General features: G+C 30.9%; 1 protein-coding gene across 1 annotated transcript in view; it reads left to right on the top strand.

The window, feature by feature from the left end:
• Positions 1 to 1,790: 1,790 nt before the first annotated feature.
• The window catches only part of LOC123657289, a 46,109-nt gene continuing 32,046 nt past the window's right edge, over positions 1,791 to 15,853 (top strand). The window contains 17 exon segments of the mRNA XM_045592867.1: positions 1,791 to 1,834; positions 3,168 to 3,321; positions 3,560 to 3,806; positions 4,814 to 4,917; positions 5,091 to 5,257; positions 5,603 to 5,672; positions 6,781 to 6,912; positions 7,485 to 7,695; positions 8,922 to 9,100; positions 9,693 to 9,770; positions 11,056 to 11,163; positions 12,478 to 12,619; positions 13,038 to 13,180; positions 13,448 to 13,621; positions 14,092 to 14,319; positions 14,444 to 14,545; positions 15,160 to 15,321. Coding sequence (XP_045448823.1) covers positions 1,791 to 1,834; positions 3,168 to 3,321; positions 3,560 to 3,806; positions 4,814 to 4,917; positions 5,091 to 5,257; positions 5,603 to 5,672; positions 6,781 to 6,912; positions 7,485 to 7,695; positions 8,922 to 9,100; positions 9,693 to 9,770; positions 11,056 to 11,163; positions 12,478 to 12,619; positions 13,038 to 13,180; positions 13,448 to 13,621; positions 14,092 to 14,319; positions 14,444 to 14,545; positions 15,160 to 15,321 — 2,445 coding nt within the window.

Genomic DNA, 15,853 nt, shown 5'->3' with positions numbered 1-15,853 from the left:
ACCAACCCGCCTGCCCAGCGTGGTGACTATGGGCAAAACACATGAGTTCACGTTATTTTAACGTAAACTTGTGGACGCCTATGTCCAGCAGTGGACTGTATAGGCTGTAATGATGATATATATTTTTAAAATATAATTATGATCGTAGATCTAAATTCAATACTTACGTATACAAAGACGCGGGCAAGAGATAGTATACATATAAAATTAAGACGTTACCTTGACGTCGGAATATTCTGATGAAACTCGTAATTAATAAGAGAAATTGAAGTTTTAGTTGAAAATAGTTAACTTAGTTAATGCTACAAGTTTGGTGACAAATTGCCAAGCTGCACAGATTAGTCTGTCTCCTGTGTCCTATTAATCAACGGTTTAGAACTAACACCTCAGGCTTCTGCCTAGTACGTGTAATATATTTTATCATTCATGCAAACAGTATAAACCGCATTTGCAATTGGTTTATTGTGTTATAGTTACTTATTACTAGATATTATTGTTTGTAAAAACAAATGTTAAAGATCGTTATAGTTGCGCTACGCGCTAGTTTCGTAAAAGTGTAATCAATATATTTATACGTAAATCAAAAATTTTGTACCACTTTTTACAAAAATTGCGCGGACGGAGGAATATAAAATTTCGCACACTTATAGCTTATATAGAGAAGGAGTGCAGAATGCTAATTAAAAAAAAATATGTATAAAAAATACATTAAATCAAAAGAACAAACATTACTCACATTACCATGTATTGGCACACACAACCATATATATTCTTGTTAAGGATAATTTTATTGTTTTAAGTTCGTTGTTGTTATAAGTTTTTAGTAGTTTCTAGAAAATAGTAAAACGTATTGTATGTATTGTATGTATGTAATTCTAAAAAAAAGCTAACATTTGAAATTCCGGGTCAGCAAGTAAATTTTAAATACCTAGTTATTATAATTCGACGGCTATAGGAAAATAAATTCTAAAATGAAGGTAACCTAAGTTACTGCTTATTATATCAGCTATCTGCCAGTGAAAGTCTTGTCAAAATCGGTCCAGCCCTTTTAGAACTGTTTTATTAGTCGGAACAAACATACAGACAGACAGACAAAAATTGTAAAAATGTTATTTTGGTATTGGCACCGTGTACATCTATACTTATGCATTTAGTAAAAAGCGGTTATTTTAATATTACAAACAGACAGTCCGATTTTATTTATTTGTATATATATGATAATTTTTAAATAATAATATTTTTCTTGCTATTTTATATTTAACTGTCTTATAAGCGAATATATTATCTAACAATAAAAAGGTAAGCATGATAATTTATTATAATATAAAAAAATAAATACGACTATACTTCAATAATTCTCTGAAATGGTTATGACAATATAAAAGACGAATATAAAAATAACATTTTTTGCTGGGACATTGATCCTGTCTTTAAGAAAAAAAAAAAAATAAACATTCTTATTATTACATAAAGTATTTATAAATGGTTTGTTGAGGAATTTGCAACATAAATCATCGAGATTGGTTAATGCTAATCAATATAACCTTGCAAAACGAGGTATCCGGAAAAAAATTCGGGCATTATTATTATTCTTTTTTTTTATTTATAATATATTATTGACTTTATACTATAAATTTTTTCAAAGGCACTAAAAAGTTTACATATGGTTTAATACAAAATATAAATATCCACTAAGCCATGATTAAATATGAAGTCCGATATTGAGGGATAAAAAAACTTGAAATATTATCTTCGAACATTTTGCAAAGATATTTTAGGCAGTTATCATCATGATAAGGAGTGTGAGCGAACCATCCCTTGGAACAGTCACCGGGTAAATTGATAATAATAAATATATAATTGAATCGTTTAACCTAGATTCAAAGTTGTCACTTTTATGACTGATACATTGTAATATATTTTTTAAATAATTCATTTATAAATATTACATTAAGACTCGGTAAGTGAATCGTATCTACGACCCTGGCGCGAACAGCAAAATTTCTGCCCACTGCGCTAAGTAAAAACTGATGATTTTTTTTAAGTTAACAATATCAGCCATAAAGTTAAATTAATACAAATTATACAATGTCATTCATTCTTCAAAAATGTTTTTTAATATCATTAAAAATGAAAAAGGAACCTTTTTTTACAACACAATATGTTATTGATATATTATGTTAGAATTACATAGTTAACTCAAAAAGCGTTATAAAGGCCATACCAATATAAAAATAAAAAGAAACAAATAATGGTAAATATTTTTAAAAGAAGCTGTGTGGCTACGGTAGTAAAGAATATAGCCACCCACTCCTTTCCCGTGGCTGTCGTAAGAGGCGACTAAGGGATAATACAGTTCCACTACCACCTTGGAACTTAAAAAGCAGACCGATGGCGGGATACCTATCCAAAGGCTGGCTTTATTTATTTATTTATTTTTATTTTCTTGCACCTAATATTACAGGCATAACCCAATTCATTAGACATAATCCATGTAAAGGAGACAAAAAGCCAAAGGAAAAAAAAAATAAACTACAGTTAAAAAAGAATTAGCTGACTTGAACATAATACTAAAAACAAACAATGTAACATTAATAAATATAAAAACATTAAATTCATTTCTCATAACATATTATATACAAAGTAACTTTTGCGAATTCACTCCACGAACAAGAAAAAAGGTCTAGTCCTTTGTAATACATAGGTGGTAGACGGACAGCAGCGTCGTCGGTGCGACAAAGCCAGCCCTGCGGTCACTAACCCACCTGCCCAGCGTGGTGACTATGGGTAACACACATGGGTTCACGGCATTTTCGGCGCGAACTTGTGGAGGCCTATGTCCAGCAGTGGACTGCGATAGGTTGAAGTGATGATTCAAAAAAAGGAAAAATATCTATTTTTTTTTCACTACTCTCAAACAATTAAAAAAACTCTCACAATTAAAACTACTTAATACTACTTTAATCTCACACAGTTAAAAGTAAATTACCGAAATGTGTCTAAACTCTAAGTCAGCTAGATTTTAATATTATTTTCAATTGAGTAATTAGTCTTTCGAAATTCTATTCAAATTGTAAAATATATTTTATAAGTCGTCTCATTTATTACAAGTGACAAATGTCCTTTTTCCTTACAATGTTATAGGTATAGCTTTTAATAAATTTCAGCACAATAGCCACAGCTGCGACCGGGAGAGCCAGCCGTATAAATATTCCAGTAAAAAATATAATTAAGAATTATAGGGGAAAATGCCTTTGGGAAGGAAAATTTGGTTTTGTAACTCGTAAGATTGTAATGGCGCCTTGGAGCATGTGGTGGCAGGTAAGAATTTCTGCTCTAAAAATTCCAAACGACTTGCTCTACAATTGCATTTTCTGATACAAAAATCATAAAAAATATTAATAAAAAAAAATTGTGTAATTTTCATATGCATATAGTTTACCGAAATAATTTGTCATGTATGCAATAATGTCACCGACCGACTTGGTTATATCTAATTTTAAAAAATTTGTGCTACATTTCAGAAAGTTTAAATTAACTTAGGTTTTCTGCATTACAGCTAATAATATTCATTGTGGTGATATATAAATACATAGTACATCTCCTACTCGCGTATTACTTTGAAAGAAGTTACATTTATTTGGATGCGAGTATTTTTATTGGCGAGATTATTTTCTTTATTGATGTATTCATACAATTATTACATACATTTTGGCCTATTTTGAGATTACATGTAAGAGTGTACAGGCGGAATTATATGTTATTGACTTATGATGTAGTAAGCCTGGTGCCTTTAAGTGTCATTTGTAAGTATATTTTAATTACAATACTAGACGTCTAACTCGGTTTTATCTCAAATTGATCTTAACACATCTCGTTACTCAGTGAAGCATTAATATAGTAGTAACAATTAGCTGTTGCGCTAGTGGTCGTGGTTTCGATCCCCGCACATGAACTAAGATTTGTATAAACCAAACAGACGTATGTTATGATCTGGGAATTAATGTATATGTGTCACGTGTTTGGATCCTTAGCACATGATTACAATCCTAATAATTATATATTTTTAATTTTTTTTTTAAATTAATGGGAGTCAATGAGTGCAAGGCTCCGGGCGTATAAGAGTATATGAACGGATGTAGTAACAACATCGTCTTATAGTTGGTAACTTTCTTATGTCTAGCCACAAAATTAAATGAAATTGTCGAATCACGAATGTGTGATGAGGTGACCTATTCTAAGATCTGACGATACCTACAGGTACCGTAATTATTATGCAAACCGACAATGTTTTGTGTGTAATCTATTTATTTAAAACGTTAAATTATTAACAAATGCTACACTTATATCAATTGTAGTAAAGAAATACAAACTAATTAACGCAGTATCAACTAGGTATGGTTCAAAATTTTACGATAAAATATTAAAGATATTTATTTGTAGCTGATTAGTCTTCCAATACGTAGTTTCTAATTATCATTCCATATATAGAATAAAGTTACAAAGACTTTTTTATCGTTTACCAAATGTATGTTATGTTGTTCTTAGTGTTTTCTGTTAAACTGTTAGCTCCATTACTCTGTCGTATACATATGCCCGTAACAAATATATTTTTAAGAAGAGCCAAGTTGAAGTTATTTTTAAAGAATTCAAATAATATTAAATTATTGAAAACACTTGATGCAACACTTTATTTGAAACGAATTAATGGTTTCAATTTCAGTTGTAAAAAAATATATGGAAAGATGATTGCTTTTAATAATGACGGCTCTGATATTATGTCGGATGCTAACTACTTTTGTTATGATTTTAGTTAAATATAAACATGGATATGATGTACTATTACTATTTGGAAGATGGCTGGTAATAGGACGAATTTATAGGACGGTTTGTTTCTTTCAAATGATTAAGGAGGAAGTAAGTTATTCATTTTTTTGTAACTACGAACACATCTTGTAAATTTTAAATCCATAATATGAAACAGCTAATAAATAGACTTAGTGATAATAGATTTTACATGATTTAATCTCATAAATTCTTTAAAATAATTTAAAAATAAATTTTATTAAAAGTAGAATAATTTAAAACAGATGCGAAATTCTCGTAAAAAGTTATACATTCTGGAACACATGTTATTGGTTATCCTGTTATTACATTGTACAACATGCCTTTGGTATTCTCTGCATCGATCAAAGATAGTTACTGAATGGTACTCTCTAGGATTTCAAATGACAACCAAAAAATTGGAGTTTGACAGGTGCTTAAATTTTTAAATTCAAAGACATGTTCATCATATTTTTACTTATTTTTTTTTTTAATTTAAATATAGACCGCGGAGTCACAATTAGACATTTGTTAGCATTATTCTTATAAAGTAATACCTAACTTTTTATACCTTGCTTTCTAATAATAAAAGATTATTAAAATCATTTTAGGACTCTTGTAACGGTATACTATATGTATGTAGAAATAAACCGTTTTTTTGTATGTTTAACAAAAGATTGTATTCGTGATGTTTCAAAAAGTTTTTAACGGCATTAGTTACAAATTTTAGTTTTTTTATATATGTAAATATCATATAATAAATGTTTATATTTCGCAGTTACATTGCTTGCTGGTATTACAGTGTAAGCCGTTTCTTCAACTGTATATTTGGTGACAGCTTTCCAGTTGTGAGAACTTTATATATCAAATATAATTTAAAAGATAATTCTTATAATAAAGTAGAATAACTGATGTAATATACATCAAGCTGACCGTAGGTTCAAAATATTTTGCTAGGAAAAATCTATATAGTAAAATGTTTGCTTGGGAAAGTTCATAATAAGCCCGCACACAGAAGCCTTCTGTCACACGTTAGTGTATCCATCCATTACTTCACGCACACAGCCTGATGATGCATTAAGATTATGAATTTTTTAAATAAATATTTTTATTAAAATCTGAAAATATAAGAAACCGTTAATCTTTTCGACTATTGTTTTCGAGATATTTTCTTGCTTATACGCTGCAAAATGTTATACACCAGCCTTTCGCTTAATTTTAAAGTAGTTTGATATCGAGAAATCTCCATCGTGCCTTTATTATTTTTTAGTACCTGGGTGACCGAGCTTAGCTCGGTATTTTTAGTAAATCGTGTTTTTTGGAAATCATATTTAAATATGAATTACATATTTATAAAATATGGATACTATTTTTTTTTTACCGACAATGATAACAAAATATAAATTATTATAAAAAGTCAAAAAAAAAATTTATAATAATAATGATAAAATGTGAATAATATTTTTCGATTTTACATACATTATTAAAAGTAACGAGTTCAATTAGAAAAAAAAAAAGAAAAAATTGTAATCGAACGAGGATTAGAACAGTGGTCTTTTCGGACGATCGCGACCGGCCGATTTCCCACCTGAGCTAATACAACTTTATTGACAATTGCGAAATTTACCTTCGTATTCTAACGATATTTTTTCATTTTCTAAAAACTGGGATAAAACGACATTTTCTAAAAATGAATCCTAGCTAGATTTATTTATCTCCCCCGAAATCTCCTGTATACTAAATTTTATGAAAATCGTTGGAGCCGTTTCTGAGATTCAAATTATATATATATATATTATACAAGAATTGCTCGTTTAATAGTATAAGATAAGATACATTGATGAAATTATCTGTTTTTTTTTTGCACCATTGAAAACTATTATTAAAAAAAAAAGAATTAAGCTAATTAATTGTACACATATTAAAAGTAAGAAAACTTTTCTTTATGTGTAACAGTATTGGCGTGAGAAATGGTTGACGTCGTTTTTAATGATCACTGGTTACGTTTGCATGCGCTGTCGCTTTATTGGAGGTCTGACTTGGGAAATTGTTTTGGAAAATAGCCGCTGGTCAATTTTCGTCGAACAGGTATGTTAATCTTTATTTTATACTTTGTAGTATATTACTTCTACACATTAGTTTAAAAAAATACTTCTACGTTCTGGTGGAAAACAAACTTACGCTCCATCCGAAGTAGGCGGTTGGCTGAACCTTTGGACGCCTGTACCAGGAGCATCACAAGCTCATTGCGAACCTTACCCTCATTCTATAAGCCACTTAATTGAGAAAGGACCACAACATTTCTTAAGAATCGTATTATTTGACAAATGATATTCTGAATCTACGGGAATTACTACGATTGGTATTTTGAAACTCTCCATACTTCAGCGACGTTGTAATTGCGGTGAGTCTCGTAGAATCAGAAGTGGTTACTAGACTGTGAAAGTTTAAAAACTTACACTGATCTTTTGTAAGGATCTCAAATATTTTCCCATTGTTTGGTTTCTAAAAATTTTAAGCATATTTTGCTTTTTTGATATTTGAGCCACATCTCATGCATTATTTATATTGTCTTAATAGCCGTTAATAGCTTACTGCAGATTGAAAACAAAATTCATATTTGTTTTTTTTATATATTAAATAGTACATATTTTCTGCAGTATCATCACGTGATTAATTTTCTAAAACTCCGTGGAGCACCTTCTTGGCTGGTAGAACAAGCAATGCTATACAAAGAGCAACTTTGGAGAATGAAAGACGGCGTTCTTTCTACGCCTCACCTTAAAACTCTTCCACTGCCGTTGCAGATGGAGCTTATTTTTGATATAAATGTCGGACATTTTCACGATTCCTTGCTTTTTAGGGATATGGGTAATGAGTTTATTGATTTCTATTTTATCAACAGTAGGTGTATTTTGTACTGGGTTTTACAAAAAAAGTCGCTTCCCGCTGTCTGTATGCTGAGATGTTTAAAACTACGCAACGGATTTTGATGTTGTTTTCTTAACCGACTTCCAAAAATGGAGGAGGTTCTCAATTCGACTGTATTTTTTTTTTATGTATGTTACTTCAGAAGTTTTGACTGGGTGGAGCGATTTCGACAAATTTTCTGTTGATCGAAAGGTGGTGTGTGTCATTTGGTCCCATTTAAATTTATTTGAGATCTAACAACCACTTTTCGAGTTATATCTAATAGTGCGTTTTTACTTGACGCTTTTTTCGTCAACCTACGTTGTATTATACCACATAATTTTCTACTGGATGGACCGATTTTGATAATTCTTTTTTTGTTGGAAAGGGGATATCCCTAGTTTTGGTACCATGATAAGGAAACCAGGATCTGATGATGGGATTCTGGAGAAATCAAGGGAAACTCTCGAAAATTCGCAATAACTTTTTACTGGGTGTACCGATTTTGCTAATTTTTAATTTAATCGAAAGCTGATGTTTATCATGTGGTCACATATAAATTTTATCGAGATCTGATAACTAATTTTTGAGTAATCTTTGATAACGCGTAGTTACTTGACTATTTTTTCGTCGATCTACGTTGTATTACTCGTCGCTGTAATTGAAGTTGGTTTTTTTTTCGTTTGCGAGCAAACACAATTATGTTTATTTAGTAAATAGTTTGATTCCAGAGAAAGGCTTATATGTATAATACATGCATAATATAGTAGAGAAACACTGATAGTTTTAGGTTTCTAATGCGATGTCGTAAATAAAACACATTGTTTTGCACTTACATTGCAAATATTTATTTTAAATTTGGTATCAGCATTGTACCCCTGTGAAGCCGGGGCGGGTCGCTAGTAAATTATAACATTAAATCAGCAAAAATAATATGTTTTAGAATTTTCGTCTGTTTCCATAAAATGTCTAACTTTGAAAAGAAAAGTCAGCCAGTTAAAACAATTTTGATAGGAAAGGCTGTTGGCCTTGGTTTTGTGCCTTTCTACGAAATCATAAATATGTATTCTGAATAAGATATAATTTTTTTATTTTTACTTTAAGCAAGTTGTTTAAAAATATTAATTATTGTGACAAAAAATTATAAGAAGCCAAATAGTTAATTGTTTTTTTATTACAACAACTAGACGAATCGTTCATGCGTCATGTATCACTGTTGATGAGACATGAGCTCTACCTTGAGGGTCAGAGCATTTGGGACCAGGGCGTGGTGAAGAACGGCATGTTCTTCATCAAGCGTGGTGTTCTAGAGATGCTTTCTGATGAAGATGATGAGAGCCCAATGATTGCTTTCAAAGAAGGAACTGTAAGTGAAACTTTTTATGATAATTATTGAAGTTGCAAGTCATAATCAAACATTAACGACACTGTGTCAATCAATACATGTAATAAAAGTATGACGGATCGCTGTCTGTACATGTAAGATATATGAGATTTTTCCCTGTTTGTCTGTGCGTTTGTGCAGGCTAATCTCAGAAACGGCTTGTCCGATTTAGAAGTGGTTTTCAACAATATATTGTCGTACGCTTCACTTAATTATTCATTAATGTTTGTTTCAAGTCAATCGGTTCGTAAATAAAAAAGTTATGCCAATTTGAAGCATCACGTTGAACATGTAAATACGCAAAACGCAGATGAAGTTGCAGGCACAGCTGGTGCTTAATATGTCTTTAAGTAATGTGTGCATACAGTTATATGTTATGATTAAAGTTTTTTGGTCAAAGTTAGGTTTTTTTTCCAAACACTAGTCTAGCACCCTCTTTATTAACCGACTTAAAAACAAGAAAGTTTCAAAACAATTTGATTTTTTAATGTTTTGGTGAGTCGGAAATATCTTAAACAAGAAATTGAATATGAGATTAATGAATATTGATTTGCCAAATCAATTAATTTTTCAGGTTTTAGGTGAAATAAGTTTATTTTATTCCATACCCTCAAAAGTAACGGTAAAGGCTGCTACATATGTTGAACTACAGGTAAAATTTGTGCGACTATTACCATTTTGTTCCATTTCATTAAAGTAGGTTAGTTGATAGCCAAAGAGTTTTTGGTATAAAACTCTATAAATGATAAAACTGGGTGCATTTTCTAACACTTGCGTTCGTGTAGGAGGTACATTTAGGCGCGTTCGGGAAAAACGATGAGAGTAAATTTTTAAGATGCGCGCGCACACAAAAGATCTGACACCCTGAAGTTAGCCAGTCAACGAAGAAGAAGTTAGCAACGTGAAGTTAGCTAACTTATTACGTGCGTACATAAGCACATACAATTTTTTGGGATTTTAAACTGATTATTCAAATTATTTTTCACATAAATTATAACTTTATAAGCAATTAAATAAACAATATTATCTAATATTTTACAACTAGGATATAAAATGATTGTAAAGCCTACTTTAATAACAATTTTATTGGGATTATATGACATACTATAAAAATATCTAAATAAGAAATAATTTTTTTATTGAAAGTTCTCTTAAGTGTACAGGTCAGTACGAAATTCATAGAAAAAATGTTGTATCTCCTTACGACGTCAGAATTCATATGGATTTTCCTTTTATCATACAATAGATTTTATATTACCTTCCATCTGATTATTTTGCAAGCCTTTATCGTCTATCGTTCTCATTTCCCATACTTACCAAGAGCTTGCCAAATTGGTTGGCGTTTATGGTTAGTACTTCCGATGTGCTATAACGGGAGATAAATATTATATGATAGCCTTTAATACAACTTTTTTCGATAACCGGGTATTATCTAAAAACAACCCTACATAAATTCTCAATTTTTTTTTATAATTTATTACACCATTGACATTGCAATATTTCTTTAAATTGACCTATTCATATACCTATAATGTACATGGATGTTCGTAGCTAAATAGTTGTTATTTATAGTTAAAATTAAACCTCTCTAAGTCTACTTATTGTAGAGACAAAAAAAATATATGTTTAATACTGAAACTAAAAATTTACAATTCTTAATTTTTGTTTGTCTTATTGCACATTGGCCGAACGGCAAAAATTCTCAATTAATTTAAATGAAATGGGATTAATATCCTGTTATTTCCAACATTAGTAATTGGTTATTTGTAATTAAACTCTTATGAAAAAACTCCGAAGACCGAGTTTTTTTTTTTTTTTTAAATAAAGCTTATTAGACGAACGTGATGTTAAGGATACACAAATATAGATTAATGTGTATCTTAAAACGGCTGAAATTGTAAAACTTGTTTATCTTGCTATTTATTTAATCTTTTAAGGTATTAAGGAGGACCGAATTCATACGGGCGATGACAGAGAACCCTTACGCGCTCCAAAAAATCCGAGAAAAAGTCGAAACTCGAATTAAAAGTTCCAAAACGAAGCAGGTGTTCAGTCTGATTTATTACTCTTGAAGTATTAAAAATACATATTACGAGTATACATACACATATGTATGTCAAGTTTCTTAATGTTATGATATTATTTATAAAATGTCTCTTAACTGTGTTGGCTAACCCGTCGAACCAGTTTGCACTGGCAACTGCTTGCTGCTCTAGGGGTTCAGGGGTTTGTGGGTTCAATTCCCGCTCCGAGTCTGGGTATAATATACATACTTATTGTATTATTTGTATATAGTTTTATTATAAAAAAATATGTATCAATATCAGTTGGCCGTTACCTACATGTATTGAGTTGCAAACTTTAAGACAAGGTGATCTGGTGAGTCTTTGGCTGTGTGGATACGGCATTAAAGAATATAGCGGCCTCCTCTCTTCCCGTAAGTGTCGTAAGACGCGACTAAGGGATAACACAGTTCCAATACCACCTTGGGACTTATAAAGCCAACCGATGGCGGGATAACCCTCCAACTGCTGGCTTTGAAATACACAGGCCAAAGACGGGAAGCAGCATCTTAGGTGCGACAAAGCCAGCCCTGCAGTCAACAACTCGCCTGCCCAGCGTGGTGACTATGGGCAACACAGATGAGTTCGCGCCATTTTTGACGCGAAATTGTGAAGGCCTATATCCAGCAGTAGGCTGCAATAGGCCGAAATCACTCATCACTTCATCCTATAATATATAGCAATAGGCTGAAATGATCATGATGAATGATAACCTCGTGGATATATGAAGCCTATATATAACTAAATGCTTTTTACTGTTTTATTTCATGAAAACCGAAATAATATAAAGCATTGTTTTAATATTTATGTTATTTCGGTTGCATATTTTGATTTAAACATACCTACTCGTATATTTTAATCAAATTTGGTTTGTACTGAAATGTGGTTACAAATTAATCTCACTATTTGCTTAAAAATGTGATCCACATTTTTCGTAAAAAGTACAATAATTTAAATTGGTATGGAATATAGTTGAAATTGTTTAATTTGTTCTTTTTAGTAATTTTATTGTATCTATATAGTATTGTCAAAAAAGAAAATTTTAATTAAAAAAAAAAAAATGATATCAATTTTAATTCACGTGTGTATCCAGGGTCAAACATAAATAAAATATTATTACTGATTAATAGTATTAATTATATTTAATTGTGAATAATTTTACTATTTAAAAAAAAAAACAAAGTAAAAAATAAATAAATTCAACGTTGTATTATGAGCCGAGTAGACATTAAGCCTCCAGTCAGCTCTTGAGACGTCTGGAAATAATAACCAGGCTATTCACACTATACATTACAGGATGCTATAACTAAATACGATAAAAATGATTCAAGACTGATAAGGACTAGATATAGACCAATGAAACTGCTTAAAGATTATTTAGCTGGCGTTGAAGAAGAAGATCCTACGTTTATTGATGATTCACACATGTATTATAAAGGTGTATATTTTATTTAAGCTTTTTTTAGGATTTTAATTTGTAGCCAGTTATCCATAATTTATCGCCAAGCTCATAAATATATGTCATAAATAGATTTCGTTTAATAACAAAAGTATTTATATTTAATAATTTCATCATTTTTTATACAACCAGCGTACGGCTCACCTAAAGGCAAGAGGTTACCGTAGCTTATAGACGACACCTGAAACAACAGAAGCATCGCAAGCACGTTGCCGACCCTGACTCTCCCCAGGCGCTCTGACCACTTTACTTACCACAGGAACAAAACACAGCTTGAGAGCAATATTATTTAGGTGTGATCTGTAAGGTTGAGGTTTTTCACCTGTTGGGGTTCATTGTTAATAACGTAAAATTTAATAGACTATGAATAGAATACGTTGTCAATTCTATGTTGTAGATGAAAATAACGTAAAGCAGCGGAAATTTACCACAGATTACTTGGAATTATACCAATTAGCTGTTAAAGTTACAACCATTGACGAGCCTCGTATTTGTATCCGTGCAAGCTTTCCCTGGATCTTAGAACCTAACACGGGATTTGTATGGAAAACTTTTGATGACTAATATAATTTTAGCCATATTTTTAAGATGTTAGCTATATTTATTATAACAAATGTTGTTCCTTCGTCCTTGGAACATAATTCTTAAAATTTATACCTTTATACTTTTTGTTTTTCTGCGTATAGTTATATATACTTATTTTCTGTTTAGTACTACACTAGACAACAAAGCTTTAATTATCGTACTTTTAGTAATAACTTAGTTCAATATTCAAAAGGTTCAAAATTATATTCATTCTATTCCCAGACAAATATGTTCGACGTAGCGCATTTCCTCTTGGTAGTTTTTGTTTGTATAATGTGCCCGCACTACTCGACCGACTCTCTGCACTCAGATTGGGAGCGAGTCTTGAACACAATCGTGATTGCGGGCTTGTTGCTCAATATTTATATTCAACTCACTACAGCGGTCATTGAAAAAGTGAGACATTGTATTTTACTATTTTACTTTCACGTATTTGAGAATAAAATTTCATTCACAGTGTTAACATTTTTATAACATTTTACAATTGTATTGTTTACGTTTACTCCATGGTTGATTATTGTATTGTTATATTTTACATTTTGAATTATTGGTGATACATATTGTACTTGTTTATAATGTTCTGGCCTATCGTAACCTTAACGGTATTTCTGTTAAAATGAAGAGGTAGAAACTTATTAATATATTTTTATAACACATAATTATTTTGCCAATGTTCAAAAATAAGAGTTAATACACTTTACTGAAGATTCGAAAAGACAGTTTTCAAAATTTTCGCGTGAATATTCTTGACACTATTATATAACAATTTTTTTTTAACTATAAAGATTTGTTTTCTCTGAAATCATTTTTATATGTAAGTTATTCTCTATTATAGTTATACTATGGGTAGATAATTTAAATTGCAGAATGTGAGAAAAGTGACGGTTCGGGAAATAGCCGAGGAAAAAATGGCGACTTTTGGTTTTTACCTTGACGTCATTTCGGTCTTTCCCCTTTACATATTTACTGACACATTAGACCCGAAGGGAGAATCAATTGTTTCTCAAATAGCAATCGTTTGCCCAGTTTTACAAGTATGGCATATATGGGATTATTTAGATAAATGGGAAAAGAATTTCAATAGCAACGCTAAGGTAAATGCGGCTAATAGACAAATTGGTTAGATTCAATCAGACAATATTTGACTCAGACATATTTAATAATTGTTTTGTAATTTGATGGTCCTTGATTTTAAATTAATTTCATTCCATTTTTCAGTTCTTATGCTTAATTAAATATTTCTTATTGTTTGCTATCTTTTGTTACTGGTCGGGATACATTTTATACGTATTTGCTTGTCCGAAAAACATATGTCGAGAGGTAAGCTTTGCTGATATTGAAACTATAGAGAAATTTAAAGAGTTTGTCCATAACAAGTAATTTTTAATTGCTTGTCAATGTCACGCAGATTTTGATTATTTTATAGAAAAATTCACTCCCTGTATTACAATTTTATAACTCACGTTGATCCTGGTATAAAGTTGTAATTAAAATATATCTTTATTTTTCTATTAAAAAAAGAAAAAAAAACTATCATCAAAATAATTATATTTTAGCGAGTAGGGTGTAATTTTTAACAAAAACATTTGAATGAATATTAATGAATTTAATGAAAAATAAATAAATTTAATGAGTATAGAATTCTACGAAATGTGTAAGTAACGGCTTCCACATATCTCCATGTCCTACTATTTCTACTAATATTATAATGTGTGGTCGGATCGATGTTTGTTACTACTCAGGCAAAAATTGCTGTACTACTGTGCTTGTAGTATTTGGTAGATAGCCTTAGATCCAGAATAACAAAAAGCCTACTCTTTATCCCGATACTTTTACGGGATCTGAAATTACCCGGGTGAAAACACAAGTTGTACCAAGTTATCTCCATAAGGTTTTTCAAAATTGCGCTTACTCTTTTCTAACAATGTTTTCAGAATTCGTGGATGGACTTACTCATTTACTGGGAAACAAAGATTTTCGTAACTAATACCGCTAAGCATGAGAGAGCTTTAAATTCTGCGTTTGCTTTTGGCACATCTATTTTTACTGGCAGTGGGACGTCGGGTATATCGCCAGGCGGTGAAGATTTATTCTTGGTATTTAATATTAATTTATTGTTTACGACTAGCGTGGTGGCGCAATTGGAGCTTTATGATACGGCTGTTGTGAGTTCGATTACCGACCAGTTTGAGATACATTCGTGTTTAAAAAAAGTGCTATATCAGTTGACTGTCTCCACAGACAGGCATTAGGTTGCCTATCTTCGGAACAGATTATTATATGTGTAGGTTTAAGATATTAGAATTAAAAAAATTTTTGTTTATTATTTATCATCAAAGATTATAAATTATAGGTAATGTTTCAAAGCGTAGCATCGCCTTTTTATAGATATAATGTAATACAAAAAGAAGATTTTAAACCACTCTTGGGTGCTCAAGATAAGCGGTTTTAAGAACAACGCTTTTATCCCGTTCTTAACAACCCCTTCTTAACGACCAGTGGTCGAAATTCAACCATAATTTAACCACAGATTTAAACAATAAACAAAAGAGTATACATGCATGTGTGTCGAATACATGGTCGTGTGTGTGTGTTGATTACATGGTAGTCTGTGTAATGTTTATTTAT

Source organism: Melitaea cinxia, chromosome 10 (assembly GCF_905220565.1).
Source record: "Melitaea cinxia chromosome 10, ilMelCinx1.1, whole genome shotgun sequence".
NCBI classification, from domain to species: domain Eukaryota; kingdom Metazoa; phylum Arthropoda; class Insecta; order Lepidoptera; family Nymphalidae; genus Melitaea; species Melitaea cinxia.
This window is presented reverse-complemented; position numbering and strand designations above follow the sequence as displayed.